This window comes from Lepidochelys olivacea (assembly GCF_965140295.1).
Source record: "Lepidochelys olivacea isolate rLepOli2 genome assembly, chromosome: 2".
Taxonomy (NCBI): domain Eukaryota; kingdom Metazoa; phylum Chordata; order Testudines; family Cheloniidae; genus Lepidochelys; species Lepidochelys olivacea.
The window spans coordinates 225646313-225666953 of record NC_140412.1 but is presented as its reverse complement, the minus strand read 5'-3'; the positions used below and the strand labels follow the sequence as shown (position 1 = coordinate 225666953).

At 39.0% G+C, this 20641-nt stretch overlaps 1 protein-coding gene across 3 annotated transcripts in view; it reads left to right on the top strand.

Moving 5' to 3' along the window:
* The window catches only part of AKAP9 (A-kinase anchoring protein 9), a 202090-nt gene that overhangs the window by 134944 nt on the left and 46505 nt on the right, over positions 1-20641 (top strand). For all 3 annotated transcript variants that reach the window (XM_084619886.1, XM_084619885.1, XM_084619884.1), the window contains exons 22-24: positions 1772-1998; positions 11827-11989; positions 19759-19971. In XM_084619886.1, coding sequence (XP_084476012.1) covers positions 1772-1998; positions 11827-11989; positions 19759-19971 — 603 coding nt within the window. The remainder of the gene's footprint in view (positions 1-1771; positions 1999-11826; positions 11990-19758; positions 19972-20641) is intronic.

Sequence of the window (20641 nt, the reverse complement as noted above, 5' to 3'; positions counted from 1 at the left end):
AGGTTGCCGATCCCTGATCTAGGCTGTTCCCAGTGGTAGCAGATGAGAGAACACGGAGTAATGGTCTCAAGTTGCAGTGGGGGAGGTTTAGGTTGGATATTAGGGAAACCTTTTTCACTAGGAGGGTGGTGAAGTGCTGGAATGGGTTACCTAGGGAGGTGGTAGAATCTCCTTCCTTAGAGGTTTTTAAGGTCAGGCTTGACAAAGCCCTGGCTGGGATAATCTAGGTGGGGATTGGCCCTGCTTTGAGCAGGGGGTTCGACTAGATGACCTCCTGAGGTCCCTTCCTACCCTGATATTCTATGATTCTTGATATCATCAGAACCCTTAAATGGAATAACAACTCAATACTGTAATTTACAGATCCATCTTACTTGTTTCATATTTAATTGCTGAACAAGTGTAGATTAATTGATACCATTACTTCCCCCTCCTCCCCCCAAAAAAAAAGTCTTTTCCATCTGTCTCCAAAGCAGTTTCATGGGGAAATTACTTCACCTTCTGTAACTAAAAAACAGGAATGACATTTGGTGTGTCATGCACAGAATTATGCATTGCTAATGCCTTATGATATATTGAGTAATTACTGTTGACTGTCAGATATTATGAATTGGAGAACAAACCTGTTCAGTCTATGAAATTTAAACCTTGGGTAAAAAGTATTTGAAAAAAAAATGGCAGAAAGATATTTTAAAGATTATATTATTTTGATAAAACAAACTTTTCTATTATAAGGAAACATTTTTGCCAATTCAGAATCTAATAAATCTAATAATCAGATAGTGCTTCAAAATTCTATAGTAACATAATGAAATAATCTACTGCTATGAGACATTAATGTACTGTTATCGCACTCACCCTACTGTTGTTGAAAATTTCACCTGTTGCCTAAAAGGTTTGAAAGCAGCCAATATGTGCACATTTATCTCTTGCTTTACTGAATCCCTACATTCTAAATATTCAAAATCCAGTGCTTTCTGATTACTTGTATCAGGCTAAAAAAGCCTTGGGCAAATCTGTGTCTGCTGCTGCTTTTCAGACAAAAAGGATATTTCATATGAAACTGAAATCAGACGTCAGGAATATTAAGGACTAGAAAAAGACCATATTGTCCATCAATACAGACCCTACCTGTTCATCTGCAACATTTGTCATTGGTTCATATATCCCTTTAACCAATTTACAGTTCATTAATAATATTGCTGACTATCAGTGTGTTCAATATTCCAGTCACCTTCATTCCAAGAAATTTTGTATTAATTGCTTACATTATTATGCTCAACTAATTTTGTTTTTGTATTTTAATTAGTAATTTTCTTGAACAATTGGGCTAATTCACAATGCCACACTTAGCTACTGATGACAGAAGGATTATCTGTTTCTTTCCCTGGTACTCCATATTAAGGGCCAGTCCTGCAAATCATTATTATGGTCTACTCGCAGTAGTAAAAATTACTGTCAGTGATAACGGTTTGAAAGATCAGGCTCTTAGAGCCCAAAGCAGTACTACCAGGCTTTTCAAAATATTATTCTCTGTTAATAACTCCTCTCTCTCTCTCTCTCTGCTTGTTCTCTAATTAACTTACACTGTACCTTGCGTATATATTTTTCTATGTACAACAGTTTCTCTGTATGTCTTTGTGGTGTCCTGCTTTGAAGGTATAAATATTTTATAATTAGTTTATACCTTGTCTCTGTAATCATAATTCATGTGTAATTTTTTAATTTTAAATGCTGAGTCTGTATATAAAGATTATTGTTGTTATTGCAGAAGAGCCCTCTTCCTTATATCACGGTACTGATTTGGGAGATGATGCTACTATCAGGTGGGCAGGAGTAACAGATGAAGAACTTCAGCTGACTCAGCATCTCACAGGGAGTGGCTTTGCTGGAGAAGAGATAGACCCTGACAATGAAGAATTAGTTCTAAATATTAGTTCTCGACTGCAGGCAGCTGTTGAAAAACTTCTGGAAGCCATCAATGAAACCAGCAATCAGGTAGGGTTACCTAACTGTAATATGCTTTCAGTTTGCAGTGGTACTCCTTTTTTTCTTTTGTTTTTCATTAATGTAGTATTTGTATAGATGCAGACTCTATATCAGAGGAGGACAAACTATGGCCCGTATCGTCCTGCCCGGCCCTTGAGCTCCCGACCGGGAAGGCTAGCCCCTGGCCCCTCCCCTGCTGTCTCCCCTCCCCATGCTGCCAACGCTCTGGGCAGCGAGGCTGCGAGCTCCTGCTGGGCAGCAGGGCTGGCTCCGGCCGGGCCACGCAGCTGCCTGTCTTGCTGCTCTGAGTGGCATGGTAAGGAGAAAGGGAGCGGGGGTGGAGGGGTGGGGCTAGATAAGGGCAAGGGGTCCTGGGGTGCAGTCAGGGGACAGGGGCAGTTGGATAGGGTGGAGGTTCCGGGGGGGGAGGTGGTCAGGGGATGGGGAACGGTGGGGGGTTGGGTAGGTGTGGGAGTCCCGGGGGGCTTGTCAGGAGGCAGGGATGTGGATAGGGGTCGGGGAAGTCAGGGGACAGGAAGGGGGGGTTGGATAGGGGGTGGGGTCCTGGGGAGGCAGTTAGGGGTGGGGAGTCCCAGGAGGGGGTGGTCAGGGGACAAGGAGCAGGGGGGTTGGATGTATCGGGAGTTCTGAGGGGGGGGCAGTCTGGGGGTGGGAAGTGGGAGGGGGCAATAGGGGGTGGGGGCCAGGCCGTTTGGGGAGGCACAGCCTTCCCTCCCCAGCCCTCTATACAGTTTTGGAACCCCGATGTGGCCCTCAGGCCGAAAAGTTGGCACACCCCTGCTTTATATTCATAAGAAAAGAAGAATATTTCTGTATTTTCCTTAGAGCTCTGATCCCGCAAGCAGTTGTGCATGGGATAACTTTACATATGAGAATAGTCCCTTTGAGCTGAATAAGACTACTCATATGGGTAAAGTTACTCACGTGTATACATGTTTACAGCATTAAGGCCTTGGTTTGCATTATGTTTTTGTGGAAGGGCTTCAGGCATGCACAGCTTTCCCTTTGCATAGCTTTTAAGTTTACTCTAGCTGAGGTTCTGGCACAAAGCCTTTAATAGTGATGTGTTTCAGTGAGCTCCCAGCATAAACAGAGGTTTACAATACGTAGATGTTGGAGGTGGAGACTTTTGCTCTGTATATTATTTTTGCATATGTACTTTTGTAATACAATAGGAAAACTAGGTAAATGGAATTTTAAAAAATGCTCTGTTGTGTTAAATATCTAATTTAATGACTCTTTTACATCCATGTTTAGAAATGCATTATATTAGCCCAGGTGAATTAGTAGGCATGGGGGGCGGTGCAAATGTTTTTCTTCACTTTCCACATGGATAGGCCACAAGAAACCATGCTTGACGTATAGTTTGTCCAGTCTGACATGAAAAATGCTATTGTCCATATTTTTTCAGCAGTCATTTTAGTTATAAATTGGGCTTGGGATGCACATAGGACAGTTGCTTTGATGCAGTGGACCATGATGGATGTGAAATAGTTGGGTACATGCAGTATGTATGGTAAATGATCCACAGAGTAGGAAGGATTTGAGTGATAGGTTAATGACTTTGAAAAAAATTTGTCAATGTGTTGGGCTAAAAATTCATCTTTTAAAAGATGTTGAATATTGATTGACACAGTAGAACTTGAGAGCCATTATAATTTAACAAGTTAATGGTATTTTCCCCATATTAATATACATATCTGAATACATAAATGTGTACTTATCTTAGAGACTAGAGCAATTCTTAGTTCTTGTCTTAGGTAAATATACATTCATAATCTTTTAAAGACTTTTCTTTCTTAAAAAAGATGCAAAAATAATACATTTAAACTATGTTAAAGTTCAGATGCAAACAGATACAGTAGAACCTCAGAGTTACGGACACGTCGGGAATGGAAGTTGTCCGTAACTCTGAAATGGTCCGTAACTCTGAACAAGAGGTTATGGACTTCAGTCATGGTGGTAGTGGTAGGGGCTTGGGGCTGCAGCCATGAGGATGGGGGTCCAGTGGCGATGGGGGAGTCAGTGCTTCTGACCCTTGGGGCGCCAGGGCTCCGGATGGGGAGCTCAGGACTTCTGCCCCATGGAAGTACCGGGGCTCAGGGCTTTAGACCTGTGGGGAGCGCTGGGGCTTGGGGCTTCAGCCCCACGGGGTGCCAGGGCTCCTCATGTCTCCATTCCCGACTTTGGGGCAGAGCTCGGGGCTTTAGCTATGGGGGGAATTCTGGGGCTGAAACCAGCTCTCCCATTGTAGCTAAAGCCCAGTGTCCCACGTGGGGCTGAAGTGCCGAGCCCCGGCACTCCCAGCGGGGCTGAAGCTGGGAGCGGAGCCGTGGGGCTGAAGCTCCAAGCCCCAGCGCCACCCCAGCTTAGAGCCCTGAGCCCCGGTGCTCCCGAGGATCAAAAGCCCAGAGGCCCCTCCCTTGCCCAGAGGCTTGACCCCCTCCCACTCTATGGCTGAAGCTCCAACCCCCTGTGGCTGAAGCAATGAGCCTCGGCGCGGGGCTGAAGCAGGGAACGGAGCCCCAAAGTTCTCCCCCTCCCAAGTCTAAAGCCCTGAGCCCCGCTGCTCCTGAGGGTCAGAAGCTTGGAGCCCTGAAACACACACACCCCACCCTGCAGCTGCAGTCCCAACTCCCTGTGGCTGCCTGATCAATAACTTCCGGTTCACTGGTAAATCCATAACCCTGGTGTATCTTTGAGGTTCTACTGTCAGGACACAAAGAAATTCTAATACTGACAAAAGCTGACTTTAGGGTTGATGGTCTGGTTTATCTCATCATGTTGTGCCTTTTTATTTTCACTAAGGCGTTCAGCCAGAACCTTGGATTTTCTAGCTTGTGCTATTTTTTGGCTAAATTTAGTTATTTGAACTTTGTTACTTTATAGTAGATTACATTGCATAATGGTTTTGTGAATGTGACGTTCCACATGCATGAGGAATAAGTGATCCCTCCATCTGGAGGGTGAAATGGGGGGAAAAAAGGGAAAGCAAACGTTGAGCTGTTATGTGCTATAAACTTTGCCACAGAGAGGTTTTCAGTAGCTCTGCAGTTTACAGTAGATGCTATCAGTTCATTTTACAGCATAAAGAAAACAAAAGGGTGCAGTGTGGATATTTGTACTTTGTGGTCATTTCATAAAACCAGTCAGAAGGTACATTTTTTTTTTCATCCTTCTGTTTATGGTAATCTAATGTTTATATGTTTTGACATATTATACAAGTGCCCAACAGCCTTGGCAGACATGATAATTTGTTATTCTAATTATAAATGTACTTCTTGTCTGGTTATTGCACATTTGCTATAACTAATTTGTATAACTTTCTATTTCTATGTTCTTCAGTGCTATAATACATATTATTCTCACAAAATATGAGATGTAGTGGGTAATACTAAAATGTAAACATTTCTCTTACAGCATTAAATTATTATTGTTTATTATTTTATTAGAGACCAGAACCTTTGGAATAGGCACTATGCAAACAGAAAAAAAAGACCTCACCATAATTTATCATTTAGAATAAGAAAATGTTTCATCTTTTTGGCATCCTGTCAATACTTCGACATTTACAAATGTTTATTTTGTAGTGTCAGAAAAGGTACATCATTTTGGTTCAGTTCCTTGCCTCTATTCAGCTCCCTTATACCACTGCTGCAGGGCAAAGATCTGGAATACTGGTTTAAGCAGAATCCCTAGGTGGCACAGAGCTGGTACAGGTGCCTCTATACCATTCCCTTTCAATCCTCTTCCCTGGAATAAGGGTGTGCTAATACTGTGTCAGAGGAAGGGTTGTTGACTGAGCATCTACTGTATCTTGTGCTCCAGTAATCCTCAGTTGTATAATAGCATTTAGGAGACTATTACCAGCTATTCTAAATTAGCACAATTCTGAGGTAGCTCCAGATTCCACAGCAGATTAAATCAATTGCCAGAAACCTCTGACACTGGGGGGAAGCATAAGGAGGCATAATGCCACTTTTGTTCCCTCTGTACCCCTCATTCCCTCAGCTCCTCAATAGGGCCCAGTGGGCAGGTCTACAAAGGGCAGGTCTACACTTAAAATGCTGCAGCAGCACAGCTGCACCAGTGTGGTGCTTCAGTGAAGATGCCACTACGTCAACAAGAGAGCTTTTCCCATTGACATAGTTAATCCACCTCCCCGAGAGGCAGTAGCTTTGTTGATGGGTGAAGCTCTCCCATTAGCACTCCCACATAGCACTGTCTACACCACGGGTTAGGTCAGTATAACCACATCACTCAGGGGTGTGGATTTTTCACACCCCTGAGTGACTTAGTATACCAATATAAGTTTATAGTGTAGACCTGGCCAAAGTATATCTGTCAGTACTTGGTAGTCTTATACTGGAATGTGATCCATTCCATATGCTAGAATTTTGCATCTTAAACCCTAATATGGTATATTTTACAATCCCAGCAAAAACAGTGGCATGGATGATGTTGCTAGATCAATCTGTTGAATTAAATTCTCCAGGGGATATTAGTTTGAGAGCAATCTTTGAGGTGCGCCACTCTAAACTGGCTGGGATTAGAAGTATTCCAGAGGCACAGTTAGCTGTATGCTATAGACCCCTCAAGTAGCTGATCTAACAATGACATTAGACACTAATGACGTTAGACTCTAAAACTGTCTGCCTTTCTAATCTCTGAGTAAAATGCATAGATCACTGCTGATAGAAATGGAAGGAGTTGGAGGATTACGTAGAATAGTAGCAAATCTAAGTTGATCAAATGGAACGAAAATTCAACTACCTTGCACTTTCTGATATCATAGAGGAAACCATTTGTGTTTTAATTCATATCCAAAGCATCATATATCCAACAAAATGACAGATTATGGTACAGCATATTACAAAATGTATGGCTCTTGTAGCAACATTTATCAGAGAAAATTAGAGACAAAACCACATAATTGTAGCTAATTACCTATAATTACTTAAGTATAAGTAGAATTGTTCATGGTATGTTGTTTGCTTACATAAGCATTTAAAGAGTAGGTGATTGATAGATGTACAAAATAAAGGAATAGAGCAGTTAAATGTTACAGTAATAATTAATGGAATACGTACCACTATTATAAAAGTGATATCATTTATTCTTATCCAGTTTTTGCTACCTGGAGCATCTTTCCTCCAAATACTTCAGACAATAATTTTATATCATTAGTAATTGGTGTACTAATCTTAGTTCTTTTACTTTTGTCAAACATGTTTTTATTTTTGTTACATAGTGATGAAATAGTATCTAATGGATGTAGTCATGAGTAGTCTAAAACAGGTGTGTAATTTCATATAGGATCAGTTAATTAGGACAGTTTCCCTAACACCTTCATAATAGTAATGTAGGAATTATATTTTGAAATAACTTTTGCAACAGTATTCTAAAATCAAACCAAAAGTTTTTCAATTTGATCAGTTTCGAATCTCAGAAGATAAGCACATGGTTCTCTGTGCCATGGCATTCCTACCATCATTTGGCTGTGAAAGTTATATCTGTTTTGTTTTCTAAAATTGGGATGTAAAAATTATTGCATCAGAATTTTCCATGAGGCGGAATTTACACTGTTAAGAGTGCTTGGCATTATATCTTTCCATTTCTATGAAAAAATTTGAAAAAATTCCTCAAACTATACTTATGTTGTCTCTATTGGCAAGTTCTGTGCCACAAAAAGGGTTAATATATAGAAAATAATGTATTTGATCAAATGAAACTAAAATGTCACATAATTTCAAGAAAAATATAAATTGAGAAAACAGGATTAATGTATATATTTACAGTTAACATATTAATTTCAAAATCATAAGAATCTGAAGTAGTATAAAAATAGGTTTATCCCTGTTAATGAGACCTCTGATAAAAATAAATGAATTTTTGCATTGTTTACACATTTTTCTGTAGTATCTAATATAAATTGTGGCCTCATTTCCCAACCACTCACCAGATAATGTTTCTCTACTTGGGAATAACAAGCATGTCGGGTGATGTGGCCCCTGACGTCTGCTAATTTAGTTACATGTAATTGGTAACAGAAACAGAGGAGTTAGGGAGTTTCTTAATGGTGCAAGAAGTTTCTTAATAATTTATTAAATATTCTGTGTATGAACATTAAAAAAAGTAAATTCAGCCATTTTACCTTTAATGGCAGCCCAAAAGAAAAGAGTTTGAAAAGATGAATAATAGAAATAACATGACATGTTCAACATAATCAATATGAGAAACTAACATCTAAATAAAATAATTACAAGCAAAGCAGATACTTAAGTCATTTTCCTCAATTAATACTATACATACAAATCGGCATACTTTTTAAAAGGAGTGGTAGAAACCTGACATAATCTTTAAAGTGCTATTTTAAACCTGTTTGAACACACTCTTTTAGAGCTCTGATGTGGAATTTGAATCCTGTTGGGCAAGCTTCAAATGTGGGTGTATTAATTCAAATTCCACCTGCCAGCGTACCTAATTTAGCCACTCCCTCTGTCCTGAACTCTTTATCAGGGAAGATATTGACAGGAAACTTTGCTCAGTGAGACGGAGCATTATTTGATTAACTGAGTTCAAAACAGCTCTTCCTGTTGATTTAACTCAAGGAGCAAGAATAAGGGCAAATATCTTCATATGTAAATGTCTTGTTGATGCTCCAGTGGAGATTAAAAGTGTGGACAGTTGCTGCCAGGTTCTGCTGATTGCTTGCTTGCTGTAGCGTACCTGCTTTGATACCGAAAGTATACTTTCTTGCTTTGGTAATTGCCTCCTTCCTGTTACCATTTTTCTGTTTCTGAAGGATTCAGATTGCACTTTAATGTGAAATATATTATAAAGAAGGGGTTTTTTTTAATGGTATTGGAAAAATGGCAAAGCTCATTTATCCAGCTGGTTTCTGCAAATGTTGATTCCTTTTATTGCTTGATGTTTACCTGGGACCTTCCTGCACTTTTTGATTACTCATGTGAATGTGAAATGATTGTTCCCACACTGTCGCTAGCACTACTGTGCCATTTCCTCAGAGGTGTCAAAAATGTAAGATGTTTTATTGCAAATTTCTACAATTAAAATAGCCAGTGCAAAATAGCTACGTGACGGAGGAGAAGAGAACAACGGCAACATCTTTTGGAATGGATTCTTACCGCACATACTTGGCATCTAACTTATTTAATGGCTTGCAATCAGAAGGCCAAGAAGAAGATACCTATGAGGTTGAATCTCGTGTGCCTTTACCATATCCTTTTCCTTTCACTGAACACTTGGATGAAAATAACTCTGTAGTTGTAAATACTTCAATTTTTCACTACAGGCACAAAAAAAATGGGCATATATTAAAAGTTGTCTCTAAAATCTCCTTGCCTACACCTCCATATTCAGTAAGTATGACATTATTTAAGGAAGTTCAACTTTTTAATCTTTACAACTAAAAGAAAGAGTGTTTGGAAATAAATTAAACATATATCTCTTGAACATAGAACCCATTGTTTTTAATCGTGTTTGACTGTCCATTTTTTAATTTAATGATTTAACAGGAAGTGATAAGTCTTAATTATAAAATTATTAGGGCTACAAACTGTAACTGTATTGGGTTTTAAGTTTTTTTATGAAAAGATAAAACGGTTGAGTATTTCATGTGTTCTTATGCCTGTATTTTAGTAGTGCTTATTACTTAGACCAGTAACACAGAGATTTACTGTGAGTTTTGATTCTTTTGTGTGTGATGTGGAAATGCCGTGCAATGAAATAAAACCACTCCTGTAGGTTTCATTTTCTAAGCTGTAATATACATATCTTAAAACCACTAGAATTATGCCATTTCAAATTTACTAGTGTTCTTAAATTTATGAAAAGGATATTGTCAACTTAAAAAACACATTTCTGTCTGATTTTTTTTTTCCTATGCTTATTACCAGTAACACCTAACTTCTTTACAATTTAAAGGGATTAGAGAGAAAAAATCTTTTATTTTTCAGTTTTAATGTGTGCATTTGACAGCACTTTGGTTAAGGGCTTGTCTAAACTAGGAAAGTTAATCCAAATTAACTAAAGGTGTGAATTAAAAATTGATTGGTTAAACTGCATTAAATACCTGTTTAGAGACATTCATTCAGAATTAAACTGGCTTTATTTCAGTTTAGTTTAATTCAATTTGGAAATTAGTTAATTCAGATTTCCTGAATATCTCCTTGTAGACAAGCCCTTGTAGATAAGTCAGTTTCACTGTTTACTCTGTATAGCAAGTTTGTTGCTTAATTTCCCCTTTTGTTTGCATGAGACTTTCATACAGCAACCTAGGATATAAAAACTTAAAATAGTATAATGGTGCTTGTAAAACCACAATAAATTAGTAGGGCGATTCCTGGGCACCTCTGGTACCTGTCCCTTCTTTTAAATTTTATTTTTAAATAAATTTTGTTTCAAATTTTGTTGATGTCCCTTTAGAAGTCAGTACAAGCTATAGAACCATGCACCCTTTTAAAGCCTTGCACTGCTTTTAAAGGATAGTTTAAATTCATTAATGTTAAAAGAAATATTAGTGATTAGATGTTTTCTAGTTAGAAGTTTAATTCTGAACAGCCATTTTTATCGATAAGTAGACAAATTGGTGTGAAATTGTTATAAAATTTTCCCAACTCATTTTTCAAAAATAGTGAAGTCTTCAGTTTGAGATTAAGTGAGACAGTTTAGTTTGAGCAATTCAGTATCTTTACTTTTACTAGCTGGAGTAAATGAAAAATGAAACCTCTCTTATTTTTGAAGAATTTGGTGAAGTAGCCTCCATTTCACAGAACAGACTTGCAAAACACAGAAGCAACCATACTTATAGGAATCTGCCAAGACTTACGATATAAAAACAAGGGTGTGAGTTCTTTGCTTTTCTGAAGTTAAGCAAACATTTGTTGTCATTCTGTAACTTGAGGATCATGAAAAGACATGAATTAAAAAGCCATTACAACGTTAATAAGGAACTGTTGAAACAAATATTGCTTTACTGCCTCATTAATTGAAAAAATTAATATTCTCAAAGTTCACATTTTCCTAGTTTGCCTACTTACATATATGTATGGAAGAAGAAAGGAATGCTGCTCACCTAAAAATTTGTTCAGAAATGCCAGAGATTTTGTATGGTGCTTCTTAAGCATACTAAGGATGCGGTTAGTGATAGTATACTCCTACACATATTAAATGCAAAACCCATTCTGTTTAAATAAAGGTGAGTCTGGTATAAACTGACATAAATCAGGAAGTTTCAAGTTTTGGCACATAGATATGGATTCAGTCATGTGACTCATACTATACACTGTATTGAACATTTGTCTGTATTTGCTTAGATCTTCTTATTGTGTGGGACTTCATATTTCAGTATGTCCGTGCATATGCATTGAACATCTGATCCAATATCCATTGAAGTTAATGTGTGTCCTTTTATCAGGCTAATAATCAGCCAAAACGGCTAATAATTTTACATGAAAGACAGGATATGTCTACACAGCCAAGAAAAACCTGCAGCTGGCCCATGGCAGCCGACTCAGGCTCGCGGGGCTTGAGCTGTGGGGCTGTTTCATTCATTCACCTCTTGTCTTGGGCTGGAGCCCGAGCCCTGGAACCCTCCAACCTCGCAGGGTCATAGAGCCCGGGCTCCAGTCCAAGCTCAGAAGTCTGCACAGCAGTGAAACAGCCTCAGAGCTCGAGCCCAAATCGACTGGCAACCTCAGGGTTTTCTTTGCTATTTAGACATACCCTTAGAGTAGGTGTTTTTATTTAAAATTTTCATGAATGTCTAATATTTGTAACTTTCTCTTGCTGTAGCTGGAACATGCTAAAGTTTCGCAGACAGAACTTATGCGAGAATCCTTCAAAAAGCAGCAGGAGGCCACTGAATTTTTCAAATGCCAGGAAGAATTGCAAGAGCGACTCAATGAAGAGGTCAAAGCTCGAGAGCAGCTGGCATTGGAGCTCAGCAAAGCAGAGGGTGAGCATTTCCCATTGATATGTTGCTGAATTTGAAAACATAGACACATTTGTTCATTTTTTATAGTACATGGCCAAATTTTGTATCTACAATAATTTTATTTCTTTTCTATTTAGAAATCTACTTTTATAAAATAGCTAAACACATTGCAAATTAGATCAATTTATTTGCCATTGAACATTTTAGATCACTATCAAATTATGGATAGTTTTGGCTAAATTATCCTTTTTTCCCAACAGTAGAGGTAGGAAGTATAACTAGAAAACAAGAAAAAGAAAACAATTGAAAGTAAGAAGACTGGAAATAAAATTAAACAAAAACACAGCCATAATGTGATACATAAGGAGAGAGAGAGAAAGAAGGGAAGAAAAGGCATATAAACTAACTTCATGCATTGGCTGGAAGGTTAAGGAGGGAGGGATCCTCATAGTTCACCCCCTCCCAATTTCTCTTCTGTCCCTTCCCCAGCCCATGGTTTTTCCTTGCCAAGGATAAATACACTGTTTCCTCAATGCTTCTAGCCCGTAGTGGCCTGAGAAACCAAGAGACTGAGTATTAAAACTCTGATTCCAACATGTGGTTGTGCAATTAGTCCCCCAGGCCAGCCCAGTTTTTTAATTTTACATTAATATAACCTAAACTAGATGATCATGATAATCCCTTCTTGACTTAAAATCTGTTAATCAAAAATCTATTAGTCTAGAAGGGAAACCTGAAAATTGAGCCCCACACACAAATATGTAATGAATGCCTTTCACTAGATTATGGGTGCTAAAAAAATTCTTTGTAGCACCCATGACATTTGGTGACTTGTTTTAGGTATGCTGCCAGGTATTGTTCTCTACAAAGGAAACAGAGAAAAATGCAGTGTCTGGGTTGTGGGGGAAGCAACTTACCTGATCTACTATAAACCAGTTTCATGCAACTGCAAAGGTTTGCATTGTCTGTGATGTCCTGGAATCACGCATTCTGGGACATTGACAGTGAACTCAGAACTGATTAGCAGATTTCACAGGTCCTGTAAATGGTTCTTTTATCTAAATTAGCTTTAATAAATTGTATGTTTTCCAATTTTTGTATAATAATTGGAATAAATATCATTAACCTACATCAAATTATCAGTTTATGTGATCCTGCAAGGTTGGAGTTGGGGGTTCACAGCATTAATAAAGCCCTGGTCTATATTTACACTATGTCATGAGAGGTTATACTTCTGAAACCTGCTGTGACAATTGATGCTAAATGGAAACTACTGCTATTGATGCAAAGCCACCTGTTCTTTCAATACAATATACTGAAAACGGTATGTATCAAATATGTTTCAATAGTAGAGTTAATTTAAAAAGGAAATACGAAGTGCAAGTTGCTTTAAAATCTTAATTTCCTTATACAGTCATACAAGGGCGGAAAGATGCAGACAGGCAGTTCCTACCATTAGAAATTGATCTTAGTAAAATGCTCGCAGTTGTGAGCTCTTAAAGTAGCCTCAGTTAAGAAGAACAAATTCTGTAAATCTTGCTTTAAAATAGCCCAGTTGTAGCCATTGACAGGAATCAATCTTATACATTCTAGGTTTTACTTCTGTATTTTGAATAATTTAAAGTATAGGTTATGTATCAGGTTAAAGACCACTGCAACTAAATTACAGTAACTTTGAATAAAATAAAGTATACCATTCTTCAGTACTGTCCCAGGTTTTATAACAGTTTGGTATATATTATTGTCCTAAGAAAAGTGTCTTGTTCCATTTTGTATAGGCAAGACCTAACAAGCATCAGTTTAGTTTCACATGAATGTAATAAAAGGTAGAATTTCTGCTCATTATTTTTGTTTGTACTTAGAGCGGCTTACTTTAATGAGAAAAATGTGCTTTTTATTCTTGATAGCACTGGAGTACCACCACAGCTAAAAGAGGGAGAGCTGGATTCTGTTCTTGAGTAATAACACATTTCTATGATTAATGTCCAATCAGTTCCACCTATTCAGATTTACAAATGGAAGTTACACAGTTGTCACTAAGAAGTTAATTTGAAGATAATGGGTTTGCAAAGGTGTAACTGAAAGCAGAATTTGTCCTGGAAAACCTTTATTACTAGTGTTGACATGTCAGATGCAGAGAAGCCAGCTTAACACTCCGTGCCGCACCTGTAAGGGTATGTCTAATACTGCAGTTGGGAGCTGCTTCACGGTCCGGGTAGACACCAGGTATTTTATAACTCTCATTAATTAATCAAACCTCTTTAATTTTGAAATTTGCTAATTCTACAGTTTCACACCAAAGGATGAAAAATTTATACACCCTTTTTTTGCTGTATTTTCTTTAAATAAAACACTACACAAAAGTGCAGCAAAAATTTGATGTAAAATCTACCTTTCTGCTCATTGGAGTGAGTGGTGTAATGCTCCCTGATAAGATAAAGCATATTATGGTATCTGACTAGGATTTTTTGGGTAGGTCCCAGGAGAGTGTAATCTACACTCATTACAGAACTGATAGGTATTCAGTCGTTTCTGAGATGAAATCCACTGAGCCTTGCCAATACTGGTTTTATAGAGAACTTCCTTCTTATTTTAGACAGTATCCAATTCTGCAGCAGAAGAGAATTTTGAAGGTAGAAAAGAAATGCTAGATTTCAAAAGTAAAATAAATAATAATAACCAAATCACATGCAAAAAGTAAATTAAAAGAACAAATCTGTTCTTCTCAGCTCTATATATTTTGCCCAGATCCAGCAATGACTTTTCGCTTGATGGCTTTGCTCAGTTGGTATCTGATTTATTAGTCTTATAGGGAAAAGGTGAGTGAGGTAATACCTTTTATTGGACCAACTTCTACTGGTGAGGAAGACAAGCTTTTGAGCTTACACAGAGCTCTTTACTAGTATTATTGTAGTTTGTATCATAAATCTTTATACAAGGTCCCCAGCTTTCACTAAGAGGTAGTAACTTGTACATATGCATCCTGGTCTAATTTTGTGGCTCCTATATCAATATTAGAGGAACTCTCTGGTTTAAAAACTGACAATTACAGGCCAGTAAGCCTAACTTCAGTACCAGTCGAATCAGTGGAACGATAGTAAAGAACAGAATTATCAGACACATAGATGTACACGATATGTTGGGGAAGAGTCAACATAGCTTTTGTAAAGGGAAGGCATGCCTCACCAATCTACTAAAATTCTTTGAGGGCAGCAACAAGCATGTGGACAAGGGTGATGAGTATTGTGTACTTGGATTTACAGAAAGTCTTTGACAAGGTCCCTCACCAAAGACTCTTAAGCAAAGTAAGTGGTCATGGGATAAGAGGGAAGGTCCTCTCATGGATCAGTATCTGATTGAAAGATAAGAAACAAACAGTAGGAATAAATGGTCACTTTTTACAGTGAAAGAGGTAAATAACAGGTTCCCCCAAGGATCTGTACTGGGACCAGTGCTGCTCCACAGATTCATAAATAATCTGGAAAAGGTGATAAACAGTTAGGTCGCAATATTTGCAGGTGATACAAAATTAGTCAAGATAGTTGAGTCCAAAGCAGACTGCAGAGAGTTATAAAAGAATCTCACAAAACTGGGTGACTGAGCAACAGAATGGCTGATGAAATTCAATATTGATAAGTGCCTTGAATACTGCATGCAGTTCTGGTTGCCTCATCTCAAAAAAGATATATTAGAATTGGAAAGGGTATAGAAAAGAACAACAAAAATATTTAGGGGTATAGAATAGCAGCCATACAAAGATAGATTAAAGAATGGGAATGCTCATCTCAGAAAAGAGATGTCTAAGAGGGGGATATGGCAGAGGTCTATAAAATCATGAATGATGTGGAAAAAGTGAATAGGGAAGTGTTGTTTAGCCCTTCACATAACTCAAGAAGCAGGGGTCACCCGATGAAATTAATAGGCAGCATGTTTAAAACAAACATAAGGAAGTACTTCTTCACACAGTGCACAGTCAACCTATGGACCTCGTTGCCAAGTGATTTTGTGAAGGCCTAAAGTATAACTGGGTTCAAAAAAGAATTAGGTAAGTTTATGGAGGATAGCTCCATCAATTACTATTAGCCAAGATGATCAGGGATGAACCCTCCCTTCCCCCATGGTTTTGGCATCCCTAAACCTCTTACAGCGAGAGGCTGGGACTGGATGACGGGGGATGGTGACTCAATAGTTGCCCTGTTCTTTTTATCCCTTTGAAACATCTGGCATTGGCCATTGTTGGAAGACAGTATACTGGGCTAGATGGACTATTGGCCGTTCTTATGTAAAAGTATTTTCTTGAACATTAACAAATTTGAAGTGAATGATCCTGTCTCAACTCTGCCACCTTGCACCTAAACATCTTCCACTGGCAGGAGATCAACGTCAGTTGTTACATGAAAGCAACTAAAGTTTTAATTGTATAAGAATTACAACAGCATATTTATTACTACAGTATGAAATTGTATCTCCTCTTCTGACCTACAGTGCATCCAGAGAGAGATCACAGACCAGCAGTGTTTAAAACATGTCTGTACTGTTTGGGGATCTGGACTCACCAGTTTTGTTTGTTGCGTTATTGGTATGCCTGATGCTTTACAGGCAAATAAAATAACACGGCAACTGCCCTTAGGTATTTATATCTCAATTGTACTAAGATAATGAAAATGACAGTAGGGCAGTGGGTAGGAAGTGGAGAGCAAGAAAGACAATGATAAACAGTGGAAAGGTAATACTTCTCTTGGGACATTGGTTGTTTTTTTTCTTCTGCAGCAAACAGATTATATTATTATTTATTATTCTTTTTTTTTAACCGTAGCACCTAGGAGACCTACGTGCAGTGCTCCCTCTAATTTTTTACGTCCATGTGCGGAATGAATTTTGTTATGTACACCAATATGCAGATGATGTGTGGTGGGGGTGGGGCCAAGGAGTTCGGAGTATGGGAGGGTGCTCAGGGCTGGGGCAGAGGGTTAGGGTGCAGGGGGTGAGGGCTCCTGCTGAGGGTGCAGGCTCTGGGGTGGGGCCAGGGATGAGAAGTTCGGGGCTCAGGGCTGGGGCAGAGGGTTGCGGTGTGGGGGGGTGAGGACTGTGGGGTGGGGCCGGGGATGAGGGGTTTGGGGTGCAAGCTGCCCCAGGGAGAGAGGACTCCCCCCAGCCCTCTCTCTTGCTGCATCAGCTCTGGGCCAGGGGAGGGCACGCTGGTTGCGGCAGCTCCGGCTGGGCTGGGCTGCGGGAGGGGCACCTCTCCCCACCTGCATGGCCCTTGGTAGCCTACTGTGCAGCCACGCAGCTTAGCGGGAACTTAGCTTATAGCCCAGGACCCTGTTGTGCTAGGTGCTGTACAAACAGAACAAAATGATCATTCCTGTTCCAAACACTTTGTTTTGCATATCCTATATGCCCTTAAATGCCTAATTTGTCAAGTATTCTTATTCAGAACACTCTAAAGGAGTGGTTATGGTTAAATTTATAACTTGCAATTATAGTTCAGTACATAAATGTCTATATGTAAAGTGAACTTACTGAAGCTTGTATAATAATTTGTTGCATAGGTGCATCATGTGCTAATCTTGGAATTCATAAATCAATAACTTGTACATTTGGAACAATTTTCAGTTATACAAATCTGAACCAGTGTGATTTGTGGGAGCTATTCTTTAAACTGGGAATTAATCTGAAAAATGAACAATCTTTTGGCAATCTAATTATTAGTAAACCAGGTACCTAAACCTAATGAAAAAGTTGTGTAAAAGCATCTCTTGACAGAATGAGAACATTATTTTTATAATATCTACTTTAAAAAGGTAACTGTAAGAATTCTGCTTAATGCACATTAAAAATAAAACTCTTCTGGACAGGGATTGTGTGTATGTATGTGCTTGATACAGCACTCTTTATACTGTGGGGCCCTGGTCCTGATTGGGACTTCTGGGAGTTAGTCCTATAAATATCTAATAATGATATACAGAGGGATTATGTCATCCCTGACTAAAAGGCAGCCATGTTAGGGCTTAAATACAACAACTCTGTTGGTACACAGTGTATCATTACACATCGGTTTAGCACAAGAAGTGGAGCTGTAGAGGAAATATAGCAGTAATAGAATGGAATTGTTGAAGTTGGAATTCAGGTAGTAGACTTGTCTCGTGAAAAGTGCTAGGTGCCAATCTTGCTACTGAAGGGACTGATTCTGTTTTCATTTAAGGATAACATGGATGGGACCTCAATTTTAAGTGTCTTCTGAAAAATGGCACCTCTGGTAGCACATCACTCCCAAATACCGTGTTGTGGCACTGGTTCTGTATTGGTTCAGAGTGCAGCAGTGCTCAGTTCTGTTCCACAGCGCCCTTTCCAGCGGTGTGTAGAATGAAAATATTAGCCATCCAAACATTTTAGATGCCACATGGAAAGTGAGGGATTATGAATTTAGGAAGGGAAGTGATTCATCCAGGTTATCTCATTAGCAAAGAGGTCTACCGAATGAACCAGTGTGAGAGGCTGCTGTTGTAGACATTTAAAATAAAGGCATACATTATTTTTGTCAGAAGCTTCAAGATTAATTTCCATTGAACTCTGAGCCCAGAGCTAGCTACAGTGAATAAGCAAGAAATGATTCACCTCAACATCTTATTCTATTGTGAGACGTATGCAAATAGTGTTTTAGAGTCCTCTGGTTTATGCCTTAAAGGTGGTGGTGGAAGACTTAATAAAGAATTGTTCATTGAGTCTCTCTGTTCTCCTTAAATCACAAGAAGGGGCAGGGACTCTTCTCATGAAAATACAAAAAACCTTGATACTTCCCTATCCATGCTTCATAGCTTTCTATTCCACGTACCCTTGTCTCTTTCCTCTCTCATGCTTATATTTTCTATGCTGTTCCCAACCCCGGGAGTGCCCTACCAACCATTTGTGTGACAGGCACCTCTCTTCTTCCAAATCCCTCCTCAATATGAATTTCTTAGATTTCTCACATAAATAAGGTTTTGAAAGGTCAAGCCTAAAGAAGGAAAATTACAGATAACAAATCAGACACATAGTGTATTTATCTAGTGGTATTCTACCAGCAGTAAGATTCCTCACTCAGCAGTGCCCAAACATACAATTGTATAACCATAACACGGTTCAAAAAAGAACTAGATAAATTCATGGAGGACAGGTCCATCAATGGCTATTAGCCAGGATGGGCAGGAATGGTGTCCCTAGTCTCTGTTTGCCAGAAGCTGGGAATGAACGACTGGGGATGGATCACTTGAGGATTACCTGTTCTGTTCATTCCCTCTGGGGCACCTGACATGGGCCACTGTCGGAAGACAGGATACTGGGCTAGATGCACCTTTGGTCTGATCCAGTATGGCCATTCTTATGTTCTTATGAAAGTTGCCTCAAAAGGTGGTTAGGACGGATAGGCAGGACAAAAGTATGTTTTGATGAAGAATTTGAAATAGGAGCAGGTGAATGTTTTCCATACTAAGAAAAATGTGCGCCAGTCTCACTCACTTCATTGGAAGTCTCTCATGAGTATGAATTTACTCACATGAACAAGGCTTTTCAAGACTAGATTTTAGGATTGTAAACCTAGTTGGGGGAACTTGTCTACACAGTGTTCCTTAGAGCACGGAACACGTTGTCAGCACCCAACAATTGTCACGGTAACATTGTGGTAATACTAATCTGACCGTTAGGGTTCTAGAATTTTTATGTTGCCTCAAATTCAGGAAATTCTGCCATAGCACTAAAATTGCAGTTCGAAAGTTGCCATACTAAATTAACCTAATATTTCTGCTCAACAGGCCTCATTGATGGTTATGCAGATGAAAGAGCATTTCTGGAAAAACAAATCCAGGAAAAAACAGATATAACAGACCATCTTGAGCAAGAGCTACTATGTACAGGTAACAAATTGCAGGAACTAGAGGCTGAACGACAGCAGATCCAGGAAGAAAAGGAGCTACTCTCCAGACAGAAGGATGCCATGAAAGCAGATGCAGGACCAGTAGAGCAGCGTATGTATTCTACACAATCTTCCAATGCGGTTCTCTCATATTTTCCTACCCCATCTTTAGTAAATTTTCAGAAGTCTTGATTAACTTTTTTCTTTTTTAGTATCATTCACAGAACAATGCAATAAGGCAAACAGTTTCATACGTGGGTATCTAATTTGACCACAAAAATTAACATTTAGGCAACTAAACAGAAAGTAGCCTGATTTTCAGAAGTGTGAGTAACCACAGCTGCCAATAAAGTCAGTGAGAAATGTCATTGCTCAGCACCTCTAAAAATTAGGCCACTTTTAGGTGACCACATTTGGACTTAGCTGCTGACTTTAGACACCCAACTTTCAAAATGTTGGCCTAACTCAGTTCCCTCCTAGTACAGTTAGCTCTGTTCCCAGTTTGCACAAGAAACTCTACTTAAGTACACATGATTGAAGTAGTCACACAAGTTCACACATGATTAGACACCTGAGAAAGGTGTGTTCTTCCCTCACCAAACGCCTCTTTCAGGGACGCATTATTAGGAAAGAATGTAACAAAGATGATGTCACAGATTCAGTTGAGCTCCCTCTGCAGGGTGGCATAGCAGACTCTATTAAAGGGAAATCCAGCACCTGGATCCCCAGTTATTTTAAGCCTCCAGAGTCTGAACAGGGGCCAGGCACTGTCCCAATCTTGG